Source organism: Xenopus laevis, chromosome 1L (assembly GCF_017654675.1).
Source record: "Xenopus laevis strain J_2021 chromosome 1L, Xenopus_laevis_v10.1, whole genome shotgun sequence".
Classification (NCBI taxonomy): domain Eukaryota; kingdom Metazoa; phylum Chordata; class Amphibia; order Anura; family Pipidae; genus Xenopus; species Xenopus laevis.
Genome location: NC_054371.1, coordinates 7,397,124 through 7,417,890, shown reverse-complemented (window position 1 = coordinate 7,417,890; position 20,767 = coordinate 7,397,124). Strand labels below are relative to the sequence as shown.

Here is a 20,767-nt window from a genome sequence, read left to right as displayed (position 1 = left end):
GTACTACTTGTACTGTCAGTCTGTTCTCTATAAAATGAGGGTTGGATTAGCCATTCTCTTTACTCTGTTCTACACATACAGCACAATCTTGGATCCCCTGTGTCTCTCTGTGCTACTGACTGCTGCTGGGGAAACTCTCCAACCTTCTGCCATATAATGATGTACATATTACTGTCCTATGGTGCAATGTTGGGAGACCTGGTTGTCCATATTCCTATAACAGTACTGATATACATGATAGTCCTGTGTGTGGGACCCTGCAGACCTGGGGTTCAGCCCTTTAATCCAACTTGTCATCTGGAGATCATTAAAGCAGTTCAGGAACATGAATATATACAAGAAGGAGACATTATGATTGGAGGAGTGATGACTGCACATTTATATATGATTAATGTTACATTAACAAAGGACACTGCTACAAGTTTCATGTGTGCCTCGTAAGTACCATTTCAATTAGAAAAGGAACTAATAACACTTTATAGGCTAACTGTTATATAGTGACACAACACTGTATGTCATGCTTTAAAAAATACCAGTTAAAAAAATACATATTTTGAATTTTTTTATTGTTTATTTTAACTCATAGGAGAAGACAGATTTTCAGATTTCATTGACAATTTTTTTGATGCACAATAATTTTTTACACCCATTGGAGCCTATGGGCATCATTTTCATGGCAAAACTTGTCAAAAAATTAAGCTCATCACTGATTTTGACATTTCAGAGTCGTTTCACATTAAACAATTTCAAAACAGGCCCACTTAAAGGTACAGTAAAAGCAAAGGCACATTGGTTCTTATTTTAAAATGTAGGAAAAATGAAAACATAGTTTTAATGCATTATTATTATTTATTTGTTTTAAATTTTATGCTATGATGAGTCAATGTCCCCTCTGCTTCTGCCGTCCAACTCACTATCTATTCAATATTAAGCATATGGGATGAGCGAATTTTTTCGCAGAGTTTTACCGTGGAATTGACACCCATAGGCTCCAATGGTAGAAAAAAAATTGTCACCCATAGACTTTAATGCATTTCTGCCGAAGCAAAATGGGTAAAATTTGCAAATCCCTATTACGCATGCATACAAGCTACCCAATCACAGTCTGCTTCCTATGTAAGTAGAATTCTACTATGAAGATTTAGACCCTGATCATGTCTCACTGGTGTGACTCTGGTGTGGTTATGGATTCCATTTCAGTGTACTGCATTAGGAGATCTTCCTTAGAATTAAAATTACCCTGAAAAGTAGAAAAAGGCACAGGACACACTAAATAACAGAAAATAGTCCCATTGTATTCTAAAGAACTTTTCTAGCTACTTTTTTTCAGACTAAAAGGCTGCCTCTATGCCATTATATTATTTACATTTATTTTTTGGTGCTACTGTTCCTATAAAACACTTCAGGGCCTGCAGCAGCATTACAATATAAAATAATCTTCCAATACATTTCCCACCTGTTCAGTGTAAATTTAGCCCCATGTTTATTGTTCCCATAACTAGAATTAGAAGAAATTCACATATTTTTCCCAGCACATATCAAGTATGTCCTTTATCCCCATGTTGGATTACCACATAATTCCTTACATATTACTGGGTAACAAAATGTTTATTTGTGAATTATATTGCATTTACAATTCAGTTGTAAAGTTTCCCATTGATAAATAATTTTTCATATGTAATTATGTTTTTTGTAAACTTAAACAAAACAAAAAAACAAAACTAAAGGGTGCAGTGGGATTGCTTTATAGTTGGATTTGGGTTTAGCCTCCCTTTTATTATGTAATAATGTGCTTGACTTTCATCCACCCTGTGTTTTGTGGAATTGGGAATAAAAAAAAATACATAGAGAGCTTAGTCATGAAGGTCAACAATTTCAGTACAGATTTTGGATGCAAATCATAGTTCTTGCCCCACAAGAATTTTATCATAATAGTTACGTGTGCGAGTTGTGCGCAGGTTTAGACTTTGCTTGGCATAATATCTGATGCCTAAAAGAGCATGGAATCCATAATTGCATTAAATTCCCAACTACTTAAATTCACATAAATTCTGTTTTGGCAACATAGAACTACTGCCATGTTCAAACTGGAAGTAATTTCCTCTTACCTTAGCAGCCCATTTAATAAGTTATACAGCCAAGCTGGCATGGTCTAAAATATTATTATACATACCTATAAATTAAAATACTGATGCAGGCTTTCTCATTTCTATCTTCTGCTTAATGAGTACACCTTGGCGATTTTGGTATAATCTTAGTTGTTTTATTCACTATTTCAGTCCCAGCCAACAGAATTTTAGACATTTTATAGATTTTCGATTTGCTGTTGAGCAAACTAATAAGGATCCAACCCGGTTACCCAACCTGACTCTGGGATACCATATATATGATTCCTGTGGGGACCCAAAAAAGGCTGTGATAAGCGTGTTCCAAATATTATCTGGTACCACGGATCCAGTTCCCAATTACTCCTGTGTGAGAAAGAGAAACATTGCTGGATTTATTGGGGACCTTTTGTCAGAAACAACTGTGCCAATAGCCCAGATTCTGAGCATTTATGGATATTCCCAGGTTAGGAAACCTAATTATTAAAAACCTTAATTATTTGTACTGAGTCCTGGTGCTAATGGTATTATATTGTTTGAATACGTAGAGAACAAAAGAACATAAATTCATTTGTAAGTGTTTGCTTTGCACATTTTCACACTGTTCTTATGCTTTCAAACATTTATCATGGAGAGCACATTTCAGCCTTTTGATTTGTGCAAAATAATGTGTCCGGTAAAAAACGACTAAAAAGACCCATATGTCATTGTCCTAGGGTTCAGTTGGCCGACTATCACTGTTTCCTTTCTGCCTTGAAAAATTATATGCAACATACTGGGGAGGTTTGATATACAGTTGTGCTTGAATGTTTATAATCTTCTGGAATTTAGTATTTTTCACACAAGTCCTCAAACTAGAAAGTGGGAAGTCAAAAACATTATACTTGCTCATTTATTTAATGAGGAACAGTATGTCAATCCCTAGATTCTTGTTTTATTTTATGGGGAAATGAAAGTTTTAAGCAATGGAATGTTAATAAGGTGTGAGTGTTGGAGGCCCTGCCTTATTAAAAGAACATAAATTTGGTTCTTCAAATCTGCTGTTTGTGATTCAAACAAAGCAGATCGCTGAGGACCTCCAAAGATAAGTATTGCCCATCAGACTGTAAAAGGTTACACAAATCATTTTAAGCATTCTGACTTAATCAGTCTATGTCATATCATGTACAAATGGAGTCATTTCAACACCATTGTTATCCTTCCCAGGAGCAGTCTATCTACAAAGATTACACATAAACCAAGTCTCACTAATCGCCTCAAAGAACGCCGGCACTAATCACACACGGCAGTTCATTTTCTGAAGTTGCCCGAAGTTGCCTACGAGGAAACTTCGGGCGACTTCAGAAAACTAATCGCCTCGTGTGATTAGCGTCGGCGTTTTTTCATTTTAGCTGGCGCATATTCAGGGAAGGCGTTTGGGGAAAAATGAGGCAATTAGTCACCAGGCGACCAAATCTCCCCAAAACGCCCTGTGTGGACTTACCCTAAGATCTTTATCACCTCCTGTCCAGTTCCTACACTGTTTATAATCAAATAACAGTAAGCAAATGGAGTGTTATGTGACATGGTAAGCCAAATTATGCAACATGAAAAACCTTTAGGATTTTGTCATATTCAGAACATAGAGATACCACTAAATAGCAGAGCTTTTCCGTTGTTCTAAACGAAAGACCCCGAGATGGACAGAATAGTAAGCTACATACAACATTGATTGGTATCCACATCCATTATCAATTGTGAAAAGTAATGAGGAGGGCTTCACAAATATGATCATAGTTAGCATTGTCCCACTGTATTAGGAACCACTGTTCCCCTCTACTAATCACCACTGTTCCCCTGTACTAAGCACTATCCTTATCCCTAGTGGCATATGGATAATAATTATAAAAACTCAAGAACATTTCAGTGATATCAGTTATAAAATAAAATGGTTGCATCAACTAAAAGTGAAATAGACTCTTCTTGGTGTTTCAGGATCTTTGGGATCTCATCCACTCCAATGTGTACAAACTTACCCCAAGTTATTTAAAAGAATTGTCAAAACTACTGATTAAATTTCCAGTGTTATATATACAAACAATTCCAACACATGCATTGTTTATTTAGCCTTTATTCTCCTTGTCATTCTCCTCTGGTCTTATTGTATAAATTAGGTATTGTAAACTAGATCCAATTTAGGCCAAACTCTTAGCTGGCCACTCTTGGGGATTTCCAACCTTTAGGGGATTTCCAGAACATAGGGGAAGTTAAGCCTATGGACCCCTACATCCCCCCCTTAAATCTTTTCTTCACGAGAACAGTATACCACAGCACCAAAGACAACACTCTTCGGGAAGACTCTCCAAAGAACTACCCTGGTACAAAGAATAACACACAACCAAACATTCCTAACATCCCTGTAGAAATCTCAGTAGTTGTAGCTTCCCAGTAGAAATCATATTCATCGATGAAGTGAGAGTTCATCATTTGATAAAAATGTTTTCTAAAAATTACATGGAAATGAATAAAAGCTGATTTTAAGAAGGTGATTTTTTTGTAATCTCACATTTTGATATATCTGCTCCCTAGTGTGTCATTTTTAAAAATGTATTTCAAATTAACAGATCAGTTATGGAGCTACAGATCCATCACTCAGGGACAGAGTCACCTTCCCATATTTTTTCCGGACAGTACAAAGTGATGTAAGCAGTCATTCTGCTTTAGGAAAGTTCTTGAGACATTTTGGTTGGACCTGGGTTGGAATAATTACATCTGATGATATCAGTGGAGACAAAGAACATCAGCACCTGAGTAAATATCTCTACAGTCAAGGCATCTGTATTGCGTTCGCAATAAGGATAAATATTAATGATATAACTAAACTGTATCAAAACTATTATATGCCCCTTATTAGTAAATCATCTACCAGCATTATTCTACTTTGTGGAACAGTTTCTCTCTTTTTTCTTACAAGATTAATTCAGATGAGATCAGTGCTAATTAAAAGGACATTGATCCTGTCCACTAACTGGGGGATCAATGATATGATCCTTGGGTATGACCAATACATGTTTAATTGCAGTTTGGTGTTTGTCCCAGGATATCCTTATCATCTAGATACTCCAGAAATGAGGAGCTTTTTAGAGAATTTACATCCTTCAAAATTCCCAGAGGACAAGTTACTTGAAAATATTTGGATGATGTTTCATTTGTGTTTGTCAGAAGATCCAAACAAGAATCACTTGTATGAATATATCTACCTTCATCAGCTCCATAACTGTTCTAGACAGAAACATATAGCAGACCTTCCCTATTTTAAAGCTGGTTCCAGTTCTCCCCAAGTGCATCTTACAGTAGATATGATGTCTCAGGCACTTCATGATATGAATATGCAGCTTAGTGAGAAAAATGTGAAGAAAAGGGAAATGTATCATTATGTGCACCAGGTAATTAAGGCAAAATACAAAAAAACTGTCTATTGTCTCATGTTACACAAATAAGTAGAGTTGGCGGGGAGGCAATCTAAGTTACCACCAACAGTCTCATTTCTTAGCTTAACAACTTCATAAATAATAAATTAGACCTAAATCAGAATCACATTATTACATCACATCTGACATCAGAGAAGTAAGGGAAACATATAAATGTGGGAAGAATCCCCGTTATCTAGTATTTTTTGCAAGGGGACTACCATACAGCAGACCCTACAGCGTGGATTCACCCACACCCATAGGGTCTGCCACTGGGGAACTGCTTCCCTTGCATTGACACCCTACATTTAGTCCCCTTATGTGCCACAGAGAAATTCTAGCAATACATGACAAAGATGATGGCTCCAAATTCATTAAAATCAAAATGTTATAACCCTGTTGTTGTTTAAAAAGTTTTGCCTCCCAGATTGAGATATTTATTTTTAAAAGGTGCTGCTTTTATGAAATTTTGTTTTATGGTTTAAACAGTTGTACCATTACTTGAAAACTCTGCAGTATAACCCCCGTGATGGCCCAGCTTTATGTTTTGATGAAAATGGGGAGTACGTCACTAGATATTCGATATTTAACTACTTTATAACTGCTATGTGGAATAAGAACCTCATTGGCGAGTTCTCACCTTGGGCTCCACCAGATCAGCTGCTTAAAATTGCCCTGAATTCACTTACATGGAAGAGAAATAAAGTAAGAAATCATATTTCCATATGCAATACCTGGCATTAATAACCTGAAACCTGTTCTGTTACAGAATGATAGCAGTTGCAACAGGTAATGAAAATGTGATCTTGGGAATTTTTTTCCTACATGCCCTGGGGCGTTTCTGCCATGAGACAAGGTGAGTACCAGAAAAGGCACTCCTGTAAACCGAATTTCGGGTTATTAAACCGGAAATTCGGTTTTCTAGTGCAGAGAGCGATATTTTGCACTCTGCGCTAACAATGCCCCCCCAATGGACCTCCCGTCGGCAATCCTAAGGTAAGCCTTGGGGCGGCATTGCGGGCGGCGTTGATGCTTGAAATGCGCTTGTATATGCCCAACCATGATATGAATGAACACAACTGTGATATAAGTGATAGAAGCACATAGAATTGTCTTGCAAACTATGGAACAAATAAACCATTAGTCAAGCAATGAGGTTAACAAGTTAATAGTAAGTGTCTTGACTTATAGTAAGGATGTTTTGGCATTCAAACCTGAACCTGAGATACATCCATTTATAAAATTGATTGTTTTGGTCGTTCTGCTTTAATTAAATGTAAAATCACCTAGGCATGTGCACATTATTACTTCATTAAGTATAATTCCCTAAAGCACTTGCACCTTAGTTGGGTTCTTTTTGACAATACTGGCAATTTCTGTAGTGTTTGGCAGAAGCAAACTTCCGGGAGTAGTCATTATAGTGCTATGTCAGAGAATGATATCCTGTTCAATGGATGTATATTGGTAGTCAATTTAATTGAAGGTATTGGTAATTATCAAGAATATTGATCTAGTTTAAAAAAGAGCAGGCAAAATTTTAGACTGATCTTAACATAGTGGGGTCAGAAATCAAATTACAGTTAATTGTAAAACACCACTTCCAAAACCTACCATGTGACAAAAACTCTATAGGAGTGATGGTAAATACTCATTACAAGTTTACCCAGTCAAGATTCTGGTTTTCTTCCAAGTTCAAATGTTATCTCATTTTGTATGTAGAGATTTACAACTTTCTTGATTATGGTATTTATGGTGAATATTGTGGTTCTTATTCATTCATATTTATTGTATCCTCACTAAAATGTATGAAGACTTTAGTCTAGGAAGGGTTTGCCATTTGCTTTCATATGGTCACATGGTCATGGAACAACTTGGTGATGTCTGATATCTTTATATATTACAGTAGAGTATACAGTGCTCACATGCTCCACTAGAGAGAAAGAGAGTGAAAGATAGACACACAGACAGATAGATACCTAGATAAATATCATAATGGCTCAGTGGGTAGCACTTCTGCCTTGATTTCGGCACTGCAAGGAGTTCTTTCCCAGTATCTACATACGTTTCCTCTTGGTACTCTGGTTTTCTCTCACAGGCAGCTTATTTAGCTCCTGATAATTTGACCCTAGTGTGAATGTGATAGAGACCTTAGATAGTGTCAGGTCTGATGAGCAAATCTGTCCCATTTCACTTCACAGAAAAATTCTTGAAATGCATTGAAGTAAAAAAAAAAAAAAGATTACGCATGACAATTTTTTACAAGCGCCAATTTTTTCTCACTCCAAATGTATTGAAGTCAATGAGCATTTTTCTTGTAGCAACGTTTTTGTCTTGATGACTTCTTTGTCATGGCAACATTTTTTTTGTGCACATAGCGAAGTGCAAAATTTCACCTCAAATCTATGCCTGGCGAAAAAGTTCGCTCATCACTACAAATATATGTAAAATCTTAAATAGCCCTGTATTTTCTCACTGAAAGCCATCCAACCTCTTCTAGAAGCTATCTAATATATCTGTCAGTACAACTGATTCAAGGAGAGAATTCCAAAATGTCACCTCTCACTGTAACAACTCTTCTCATATATTTAATGGAACCTCATTTAAAGTTTAGTATATAGTCCCTTTGTATATTTATACATATTTATTTTACCTGCCCTTAGGCATCTCTTCTCCACTGCTCTGAATTTGATCAGTCTTTCTTCTTAACTGTGAACTTTCATCTACTTAAGGAATATTTGTTTTCTTCAGACTCTCTCCAATTCAATAATACCCTGTCTGAGCATGTGAGAAGTTTTAGTACTTCTTAGTAATAAACCACGCAGTACAACAACGCAACAGGGCATTAGTGTAAGTGCTACTGTATATATTATAAAAATGGATCATGTAAGGCTATTGTAGGTTGACCTATATATATATAGTGCCTCAAATAAAAGAGTACTACATACAAAATTGCTATGACATTTTTGAGGACACAACTTAAGGCTCTCCTCACCCACAACATGACCCCCATGTGAAATTTGTATCCACTGTTGTAGGTTTCCCATGGAAACAGGTTAGACATTTTGAAACTCCTTCATTTATAGTTTTATCTATGTTTTTTATTATTTTTTATTATCAAGATCCATACATTTCACAAGATAACAGTAGCACACATAGGGGCCGATTCATCAAGAGTCGAATATCGAGGGTTAATTAACCCTCGATATTCGACTGGGAACTAAAATCGTTCGACTTCGAATATCGAAGTCGAACGATTTTGCGCAAATCCTGCGATCGATCGATCGAAGGATTTTTCGTTCGATCGAACGATTAAATCCTTTGAATCAAACGATTCGAAGGATTTTAATCCAACGATCGAAGGAAAATCCTTCGATCAAAAAATCACAGGCAAGCCTATGGGGACCTTCCCCATAGGCTAACATTGACTTCGGTAGGTTTTATCTACCGAAGTAGGTGGTCTAAGTATTTTTTAAAGAGACAGTACTTTGATTATCGAATGGTCGAATAGTCGAACGATTTGTACTTCGAATCGATTGAATTCGATCGAATTTAACCAATTCGATGGTCGAAGTACCCAAAAAATACTTCGAAATTCGAATTTTTTTTAATTAGAATCCTTCACTCGAGCTTCATGAATCGGCCCCATAGTGTTATAACTCTGACCGATTATTGTATTTCAATTGTAATCCTTCCAGATCCCAATAGCTCAATGCACAGACAGTTGTTCCCTTGGATTCAGGAAGGCACCACGGCCTAGAGCCCAGTCCTGCTGTTATGATTGTGTTCCGTGTTCTGAGGGAGAGATCTCCAATACAACTGGTATATACAATATTTACATTTATCACAATTTTAATGTGTATAACATCTATTTTGCCATTATGTATAGTCGGTACAAGAGGAAGAACATTTTTAACATTCAATGTTTTTGTTATTGTGTTTTAATTTTTTTTTTAATTGTTACGAACCTCAACAAATTCAAGAAATAGAAATGTTTTAGAATCCAAACCAAAAAAATGAATTTAAAGTATAGCATCCAACATGAGATTTAAAGGGTTTCTTCCTTTTAAACTTGATATCTAACAGTGGTTTTAATGACTAGTGCTATGTATGTTTTATTTATATAACACTAATTATGCATGTAGTTCTGTACAGCACAACAAAAAGCAAAGTATCATATTATTTATATTAAATAATAAGTGCTGACCTATAGACACTACAGTCTAAGTGGGTGGGCAACTTCAAGACACAAATGAGTGGACAATTAGTGCAATTAAGTCCAATGTATGGAGCAGCAAAGAGAGAAAGGTGGGAAAAGTAGTAATAGTTGGGGGTATGACCAAGTCGTTGTTCTGAAGGGAGCAGAGTAATCAGCTTGAAACATATGGAGACACAAGAGAAAAGAAGGTGCAGAAGAATGATGGGAAGGTAATAGGAAGTGTTTTGTAGGTTATTAGTTGTCTTATGGGAAGCCATGATATGGACTGCAGTAGTAGCGTGGTCTGTACTCTCTTGGATTAGAGGAGGAGAATTGTAGCAGATACATGTAGTACAGTTGAGAGTTGAGAACATAGGAGGCAGATTCCAGTAGTGCCAATATTAGGCATAAAACATATCTAAATTTGCATTTTCTAAGCAACCTGGATGGGGGTTATGCTTAACTTATTTATTATACTGAGAGCACAATGGGAATGTACTGCTTATGCTTAGCACATCTAGGGAAGAATAGTAGGACTTATTGTGCAGGACAGACTGCAGTGCTCCTTTGTCACTGTGTTCACGAGGAACAGACTCTTGGTGGCAAATAGCATATCCTAAGCTGTGCATAAATCCCCAGTGAAGTGGCTCCATATAAGTCCCAAACAAAGGTCATTGGCAGAATTTTTTGTGATCTTCAGTGCAAGTAGTATTTGAAAATGGCTTCACTTCTTGTGCTCTCAGTGTGACTAGTGTTAATAACAGCATTACAGTGCCAGTCGCATAGCAAACGAAGTCCCTAGTGTGAATTGCATAACTAGAAATGATTTTAATTCAACTTAGATGCAAATTATTAAAAATAACAGAATATCAAAGGCAGACTAATTCATCAGAGTTAGTCTGAATGTCATAAGATAATCATATAATGATTAGTAGTCTAAAAACAAGACATAGGTGGATAAACATGTTTTATTGGGTTTGCCATTATTTTCTGAATAATTGGCTTTCTATTTACATTTCATTTGGCCAATGAGATTCTTAATGTATTGTATTATATTCCTCACTTATTTACAGACAGCACAAGCTGCCTCACATGCCCAGACATGGAGTGGCCCAATGAGGGGAAGGATCATTGTATTGCACGAAAAGAAGATTTTCTTTCATACACCAATGATCACATTTCTGTGTTTATTTCATCTAGTTCTATTTTCTTTTTCCTTATTACTCTCTGGATATTAGGAGTTTTTGTTGCGTACTGGGACACCCCCATTGTAAGAGCCAACAACAGGAGCCTCAGCTTCCTCCTCCTTGTCTCCATCAAGCTGAGCTTCCTCAGTGTGTTTCTGTTCCTCGGTCGCCCTGTGGATATAACCTGCATGCTGCGCATTATCACTTTTGGAATCACCTTCTCCATAGCTGTCTCTTCTCTCCTGGCCAAGACTATCATGGTTTGTGTTGCTTTCAAAGCCACCAAGCCAGGGAGCTCATGGAGAAAATGGGTGGGAGTCAAACTGTCCAATTCTGTAGTCTTCTTCTGCTCATCCATTCAAATAATAATCTGCATGACTTGGTTGGCCATTTCTCCTCCCTTTCAGGAACTGGACCTTCACACTTACCCTGGAACCATCATCATTCAGTGCAATGAGGGCTCAGCTATTGGCTTTTACTCAGTTATTGGGTATATGGGGCTTCTGGCAGCTGTTAGTTTTGTTTTAGCATTTTTAGCTCGGACATTACCGGACAGTTTTAATGAGGCCAAGTACATCACTTTCAGCATGCTGCTCTTCTGCAGTGTTTGGATCACAATGATCCCGGCCTATCTGAGCACCAAAGGCAAAACCACTGTGTGTGTAGAGATATTTGCCATACTCACCTCAAGTGCTGGACTTTTAGGTTGTATATTTCTGCCCAAATGTTGCACAATTTTCTTTAGACCTGAAATGAACACAAAATCTCATTTACTTGGGAACAAACCTCACTGACACTTCAAATACAGTTATGGGATCCATTATCAGAAACCAATTTTCTAGAAAGTTCTGAAATGTGCTGTTTATCTCCCATAGACTCCATGTTAATCAAATAATTCATATACTTTAAAAAGATTTCATTTTTCTCTGTAATAATAAAACAGAACCTTGTAGTTGATCCCAACTAGGGTATAATTAAACCTTATTGAAGGAAAAACAATCTTATTAGGTTTATTTAATATTTACATTGTTTTAGTTGACATAGCGGTTATATTCTAAAGTAAATATTTTTTTTCTAGTCAGACCTTTAAAGGGGGAAATATAGTTTTTTTCAAAGAAAAAAATACTAGATTTATTTGGGGATTTATTAAAGCCGATGAAAAAAGTACTCCATCTCAAACCTGCAAGAACATGTAAAATTCAACAACAGATGTGTTGTTAGAAACCGGAAGATTTATGGAAGAGTTGTGCTGGGAAAAAATTGTAGGTTTCGAGCGCAAAATCTAGAAAAAATATAAGATTCTGTTTTTTTAAAGATTTGATCATGACTTTTACCGCACAAGATAAATTCATGAAAATGTATTGATAGGTTTAGTCTGAGTAGTTATTTTAAAAAAAAAGGGAGAAAAAAAATCAAAGCTTGATAAATAACCCCCTTAAAGTATGGAGATTCACATTATGGAAAGATCCATTATCCAGAAACCCCCAAGTTTAAAGCATTCTGCTTTAGATGTTATACTGTATATATGTATATAGAAGTACTGTTTGGAAGAATTGTATTTTCATCATATTAGTATTTTTTATTTTTGAAAGACCACCAGAGCCCAAAAATTGTAATCTTCCAGTTAGTAATCTACTCAAAAGGGCGTAGGGGCACATTTACTAAGCTCGAGTGAAGGATTAGAATTAAAAATACTTTGAATTTCGAATCATTTTTTGGCTACTTCGACCATCGAATTGGCTACTTCGACTTCGAATCGAACGATACAAACTAAAAATCGTTCGACTATTCGACCATTCAATAGCCAAAATACTGTCTATTTAAAAAAAAACTTCGACCACCGACTTTGTCACCTAAAACCTACCGAGCACCAATGTTGGCAGGACATCTGAGAAAACTAACCAGTTGAACCCCCCTTTAAACATTCCCACTAATACTACTTGTCAGCTTAGGAACCAATGAAAATAAAATAATTGAACATAATTACCAAACAGCTCTTTCCCATTGGTCCAGCAGCCATGGCCTAAATTCCCCATAAGTGTCCTGTGGACACCTCTTCTCAAAATCAACTTATAACGCCTGGGTAAGAATGCCATTGAATCAATTGGGTAAGTTGTGATGGTCTATTATAATTAAATATGGTATGTTTAAGCCCCCTTAATGAGGTATTCTATACAAGGTAGATTGGTGAGCTCTGTGGTAACTATTGAGCCATATTAGGTTTAGGATTTTCCTCTATAATAAGTCAACATATTGTTTGTATTGGGAAAGTCCTAAACTGATGTTAAATCTTAGGAGAAAAGTAAATCAGTTTAGTTCTGGTTATGACTAGTGATGAGTGACATTTTTTGCCAGGTTTCACCTGAAAAAAAGATGCAGATAGACTCGAATGGTTCAAAAAAAAATTGTCAACCATAGTGTAATAATCTCGTTATTAGGAACCTTGTGTAGTGAACGGTACCTATAGGTTCACAGGTGATCCCTGTGGGTTGCAGTGTTCACCGATGCACTTTTGGGGCCCCGGGCTTTCTGCTGCTGAAGCCAACAAGGAAGTGTGTAGCAACAACGTAAATGAGGTATCAGCAGGGATCAAGAGAAGGCATAGTCGGAGTCAGGCGAAGAGTTCAAGGCAGGCGACAATAGTCATAGTCAAAAGATCAGGCGATAGTCAATAAACAGGAATATGCTTGGGCTTGGGCAAAATGGAGGACTGGGTCTTTAAAGCTGATTTGGCATCATCTCAAATTTGTGATGTGGGAATCATGACACTCGGCCGAAAAAGTGTCCGCAAACCCGGAAGTGTGCACCTGCGCATAGACTTCTTTGAAGAGATGCGCTGGGAGGTAAGAGAATGCTGAAATCTCTAGGCGATTCTTACACATAGACTTCAATGCATTTGCCAAATTTTTCACTATTTAGTGATTTACACAGTAGGCACCCCTAGGCCAGCTGTCATTCATTGCCCATGTCCCCTCTGTTTTATTCACTCAAATTTTCATCATCGGAATTGGAGCAATTGGGACTGGTGCTCAGGAGATTTAAAAAAAATTCCTGCCCATCCCCAGTGTTTCTGAACCAATGTGGGTGTGGTTGGGCTGCATGACTCCCCGTAAAATCCTACCACCCTAGGCCTGGGCCTTGGTGGCCTTTCCACAAATCCAGGCCTGCGAATAGGTCAGTTAAATCCAGGCCTGCGAACAGGTCAGTTTCAGCCATCACTAGTTATAACATATGTCAGTTGCATAGTGTTGTACTAGGCCCTTATATTAAGGGGGGTTTAATAAAACTTACATTTATCTAATTTTTTAATTGAAACAAACTTGACCTAACTCACATCCACAATTTTAACTCATTTATCAAGAAATCAGCTTGGAAAAAATTGGTGCAAAAAATGTTGCAACAAAATCATGCATCAATTTGAATCGTGCGACTTTTTTTAACCGCCTCTCCGAAAACTCGACTTTGTCTAACTGATGCTTCGGCAACTCGAATTTATAAAATTATCGGACGAAATGTCAAGAAACAACTTCTCACTTTACAACAAGTTTTCCACTTTAAAAACTTGCCCAGAAAAATGTGAGGTTTAAGAATTATGCCCCTAATTGTAGCTCCATATTAATGTAAATGTCTGTGGGTGATATTGCAATTCATATGTGGATTTATACAATGGCAGTACCCCAAGTTTACTCATTTTAAGACAGTTAAGGAAGACATTCCCAACCAATTCAGAATCAAGTTCTAATAAACATAAAACAGAACTAGTGTGGAGGCTTAGAATGAATGATTCTTTTATAAATGAGACACCAGTTTACTCTTGAGTCTCACAAAATCCATTATGAAGTTGTTTTTAGCTCAAGTTTTCATATCGTGTCCTTAACTCCGAATCAAGGTTGTGCAAAGGCTGAAAATAAAATCTCTATTTTGAAAAAAGCTAATGAAAGGGGTCTTTGCCATACGTACTTTGTAGTACTCATTGTTTATGCTGGTTGCTCCACTTTCTGATTTAATAGTTACATGTATTGCTTTTAGAAATGTTTTTTCTTTGTTACATTACTTTACCATGTGATGTGTAAATCCAGCCATTTACACATTTTGGGGGGCTGCACCTACAATCTTCAGCTTTCAAAAGTGAGGTGAAAACAACATTAAATTCACCCCAAAGTCCCACCTTTGTGACATCATCATTGTTTGGTGTATTCAATACTCCAATTTATGTGTTAATTTAAAGTCAACATCAGGTTAAATGATTATAGCTGTATAACTATACCTTATACTGGTATACAAAAAAGATGATACATTATAAGCTGGGCATGTTACCCTTATTCATACATTTGTCTATTCCACAGCAGTTACCTATGAATAAAATAAAGAATTATTCAAATGAAAAAAAAAATTTTAATTACCAAAGGCAACTTAAGTTCCACTGTTCTTCGGACCTTTTGGATAGACATTTCCAGATTCCATATCCAATATCGTTCCCCCTGTAAAAGTAATTTTTGTTGTTTGTTTTCATTCTTTGCTGTTTCTAATCTTAAACATTAATCTTTGGTTGGTGTAGTTCATTTCTGTCTTTATGCCCCATTTATTCCTAAGTAAATCCTCCTTGTTGTACCCCCTTTGGGGCCAGCTTGCTCAACAAATCATTCATTGCTTAATGTGCTGCATCTTACACTTGTTAGCTGGGGAGACCCTTCAAAAAACACTAGGACATGTTTTTATTAGTTTATGTATAAAGGTTTGTAACAAATGACTTTCCTACCAGGGTGACCTCGACATCCATGTAATTGACTGTTAGGGGACCTATCTCCACTGTGAATTTTATCATTTTATATAATTTATAAAGGTACTCAATTAATTTTTAGTACCTTTCCAAAGCAAGAAGATATTGTATGAATACCTTTTCCGTGTTCAGTTGTCTTGTGCAAAAAGGAGGTGCGTCAGTATAGGTGTGGCCTCAAAGTTGTTCATGTAGATGTTGCAAAAAGTTGATGTCATACATATACCCATACTGGTCCCTTGTATTTGTACAAAAAACATTTCAATCAATTTGAAGTAACATCTAATGAGAACTTTTGGAGTGCAACTTTTTGATTGATGCATGATGAGTTTGAATCATAAAATGCTATAATTTTTCATGATATTGCCTGAAAACAACAAATGTTTTGGATTTTCATGCAAAACCCAGAGGAGAACATGGCATCTTCAAATTTGAAATGGGACCTCCGCCATTGACTTATACAGGACCTCAACAGAATGGCGATGGACTATTTTCTGTTTCAGACTTTAAGCAACCTCGGGTATCATAAATCTCAACAAATCTGGATATACTGTAGTGTAGAACACATACCTTCAAAAATAGCAGAGATGAAGCTTATCAACAACAGGGCTCCCAATGGGGCAAATTCACTAAGCGCCGAAGTGCCTAACGCTAGCGTGAATTCGCTAGCATTGGGCATTTTCGTTACTTCGCCAGACTTCCTTTGCCACCTCAGACCAGGTGAAGCGCAATAGAGTAGATAGGGATTGCTTAAAAAAAAAGTTAAAAAATATTCTAAGTCTCAAAAAACGCTGGCGTTTTTTCTTTATTATGGGTGATAGGCTGAAAAAAGATCGAAAAAATTTTTGGGGCTCCACTCCTTCCCCCCTACATTTCCAAACTCATGGCACCTTAACTATACAGTGGGCACATGTGTAGGGCAAAATAAAAATTTTATTTGTTGTTTTGAATGTTTCCCAGGCTTGTGTAGTGTTGCTACGAATACTTCCATTGAAATTTGAATTTGGCGCCGTATGCAAATTAACCATCGCTAGTGCAACTTCGCAACCTTATGCTACCCCTGAGCGCAACTTTGGATTTTAGTGAATTTGCGGAGCGATGGCGAAACTACGCCTGGCGCAACTACGAATCTTAGTGAATGTCCCACAATGTCTCTTCACATCAGAAAGCCTTTTCTGCAGCTGTCGCACTGATCTTTTAATGCCAAATAAAATAAACATTGCTTTGGCAATGGATGCCATAATACATTGTTTCCTTAAAGAGCTTCTGCCACTAGGAGTGTCCTTTTGCTTTTATTTGAGCTTTCTGGTGTTTCATAAAAAAAATGCACCTCTCTCTGAGAGAAGCTACAAGTGTCTGCCATGTCTGAAGATTACATTTAATGATCAGCCAGAAGTGATGCAGAAACAGGAAGTTAGTTTGTGAATATTAAAGAGCGATTGACATGACCACCAGCATGTGAACATAAAACTTCTGTCCAGGTACGTAAGTAATGATAAGAAAGTATTCATTTAATTTCACATGCACATACGTTGTTTAATATATTGCTTTACAATCAGTAATCCGTTTTGGTCTCCATCTCTTCAGTTTTGGTCTCCATCACTCAAACAGGACATTATTGTATTAGAGAGGGGACAGAGAAGGGCAACTAAGCTGGTAAAGGGAAAATCTTAGCTATGAGGAAAGACTGGCCAAATTGGGGATGTTCACGCTGGAGAAGAGGCGCTTAAGGGGAGATATGATGACTATGTATAAATATATGAGGGGATCATATAATAATCTCTCTAATGCTTTATTCACCAGTAGCTCCTCCCAGCAGACAGGAGGGAGCCAATGAGATTAGAGGAGGGAAAGGGGTGTTACAGGGAGAGCTGGGAAGTGAATCAGTGGTACAGGCTGATACATTAGATAGGTATAAGAAGGGGTTGGATTGTGTTTAGCAAGTGAGGGAATACAGGGATATGGGAGATAGCTCATAGTACAAGTTGATCCAGGGACTGGTCCCATTGCCATTTTGGAGTCCGGAAGGAATTTTTCCCCCTCTGAGGCAAATTGGAGAGGCTTCAAATGGGGTTTTTTGCCTTCCTCTGGATCAACTGGCAGTTAGGCAGGTTAAAAAAAGTTAAAAGGTTGAACTTGATGGTCGTGTGTTCAACCTAACTTACTATGTTACCATGTTACTATGTTATGTTACAATAAATAGGAAACAGTGGTCTTGTGGTGTGTGTCACATGTGTACAATAGCCCAGGCCCCTTAGACCTCCCAAAATGAATGTCAATGACAATATATTAATAAAGTTTGTTATGTACATACTCAAATATATAGGCTGCCTTTTTCAGGGCTGTTTTATGCAGGGTCATGGTTTGGACCAGTTACATGAGGTTAGCCCGTGTGCTTTCAGCCTGCCGACTCAATATCCCACACTTCCCTGGACACCTCATTTCAATAAGCTAAGGACCATGAGGAACATAAGTACTATGTGCATGCTGTGTGTAAGCTAGGGACAACTTTATCCAAGTTGGACTAAACAATTGACTTCTACCCTGCCAGGATCATCAATGATTCAGAAAAATGCTAACTATTTAGCAGCTGCATTTCCTCAAAGAAAAATGTGATGTCTTAACTTTTTTTTACGTGCTACATATATTAGGGGGTTTGTGTGTTTTCTTTGTCTCGTTAATAAATGTGGATTCAGAATCCAGAGTTCACCTTTCAAACTTCGGCCTTCGAGTACGACTTTGACTTCGAATCGAACAGTTCAAACTAAAAATAATTAGATTATTCGACCATTCGAAAGTCGAAGTACTGTCTCTTTAAAAAAAACTTTGAACCCCTACTTCGCCACCTAAAACCTACTGAACCTCAATGTTAGCCTATGGGGAAGGTCCCCATAGGCTCTCTAAGGTTTTTTTTGGTCGTAGAAAAATCGTTCGATCGATTGATTAAAATCCTTCGAATCGTTTGATTCAAAGGATTTAATAGTTCAATTGAACTAATTGCGGTAAATCCTTCGACTTTGATATTCGAAGTCGAAGGATTTACATTCGGCAGTCGAATATCGAGGGTTAATTAACCCTCGATATTCGACCCTATGTAAATCTGCCCCGTAGTGCACAATTTGAAGATATCATGGTCTGCACTGAGTTTCAGCCAAAAATCGGAAACATTTTGAGATTTCAAGTGATTTCACAAAAAATTCAAGTTTCCGGAGTAAAACCCGAAAAATGGGTGGTTTTTTTAGGAAAACCCCACATTTTTCTAGTTTTTTTTCCAAACTAATTTTATCAAGTTTTTTTCCATTGAAAAAATGGGATTTTGATAAATAACCCCCTTCATATTTGTAAAGATGTATACTTCAACACCACTCTTATTGCTACATCCAAAACTACACAATATGAATTTTGGCCATACACAAAACACAAGAGAAAAACAACAAATGAGAAAGCGAGATTTTTTCAAGTCTGAATAAGTCTGGAACTTACAACACTCAACAATGATGATGTCAAAGGCAGAATTTGATTAACAAAAGTGATACCGATGAAGGGGGAACTCCCCCGAAACGTTGCGACGCAAATAAAAACAAATGGGGCTTGCCCAATGTTTGATTTGCCTCGAGTGTGGTACCTCATTTTTCCTGTGTCGAATTTAAGATATTACAAAATAATTAATAACAAACAATAAGAGCAATAGTTAGATACAGCATCACCTAATACTCTCATATACAAATGAAGCAATGACAATAATTGCAAATAAACATTAAATAAAATGTATAACCCATTTGTCTATTTCTTTGGTGTGCTTAGGTGACAGTGGATATCCCTTAACTAGGGATGGGCAATTTTTTTCACCGAGTTTCGATGCGGAAATGATGCCCATAGACTCCAAATGGAAGAAAAAAATTGACGCCCACAAACTTCAATGCATTTCGGCAAATTTTCACCTATGGTGAATTTTTGGCATAGCGAAACGGGTCAGATTCACCCATCCCATACACTTAACTCCTTGGCTAATGACTCTATTCTGCAAGCCAACTACAGCAGGACAACGGAAATACAATTATGCACATATACTACAAGAAATACCATTGAAAGAACATTTGGTATATTAAAAAGCAGATTTAGGTGCTTGGATATTACTGGTAGTATGCTTTTGTATAACCCTGCAAAAGTGTGTGAAATAGTTACATTCTACACAATATTGTTGTTGACAAAGAGGGATGCACTACTAGATATCACAATAGAGTCTAGCGATGAACATGCATTAAAAGATCACGTGATTTTTCCCTTCATGCTATTTCACTTCTAGCTAGTAATGAGCGAACTGTCCCCTTTCACTTCCCAGAAAAATTAGCGAAACTCCGAAAAAGTTTGCAAAAAATTTGTGAAACGCATTGAAGTCAATAGGCTTTTAAAAAATTTGCACACAACATTTTTTTCTCACTCCAAATGCATTCAAGTCAAAAAGTTTTCTCAGCGACAATTTTGTTTTAGTGACTTTTTTGTCTCTAGACTTTTCTGTCCAAAATGCATTAAAGTCAATGGGCATCAAAAAAAATTATGGGTGCCAACTTTTTTGTAGCGGCAACTTTTTGCCGCAGTTTCGAGAAATAATAAGCAGGTGGTGATATACAGAAGTTTGCCGCGAATCCATGCCATCAATACTTCTAGCCTTTACTTTTATACAAAAAACAGTCATTTTACTAATATATGTAAGAATGTTGTATTTGCCCAATGTTACAAATTGACCATGGAACAAGCCTTAGTCATTAGCATATTTTGTGGTCAATTTAATAATAAATAAGCATAGAAAACCCAAGCGGATTTGATCGGAGTAGCAGAAAATAATGAGATAAATTTGGACTTTTATAAATAACCCCCTAGGTGTAAGTAAGTGTTTGAATTGGAAACGCATATGGATAATACATTGATTATATTTGGAAATTGAAAATGTAAAGTAATGGTTAATTAGAATTGTGATGTCATTGGTTAATCAATGCATGCAAATGATGCTGTCACAATAGCACATTTTCCAATGTTTGAATGTGGGGTATTTA

General features: G+C 36.8%; 1 protein-coding gene across 1 annotated transcript; it reads left to right on the top strand.

Annotated features, from left to right (window-relative positions):
- The first annotated feature begins 234 nt into the window (after positions 1-234).
- LOC108705325 (vomeronasal type-2 receptor 26) lies at positions 235-11,730 on the top strand. The gene is made up of 6 exons (XM_018242164.1): positions 235-437; positions 2,280-2,571; positions 4,709-5,530; positions 6,044-6,259; positions 9,250-9,373; positions 10,823-11,730. The coding sequence occupies exons 1-6, from the start codon at positions 235-237 to the stop codon at positions 11,728-11,730; spliced, it is 2,565 nt and encodes an 854-aa protein (XP_018097653.1).
- The last annotated feature ends 9,037 nt before the right edge of the window (positions 11,731-20,767 follow it).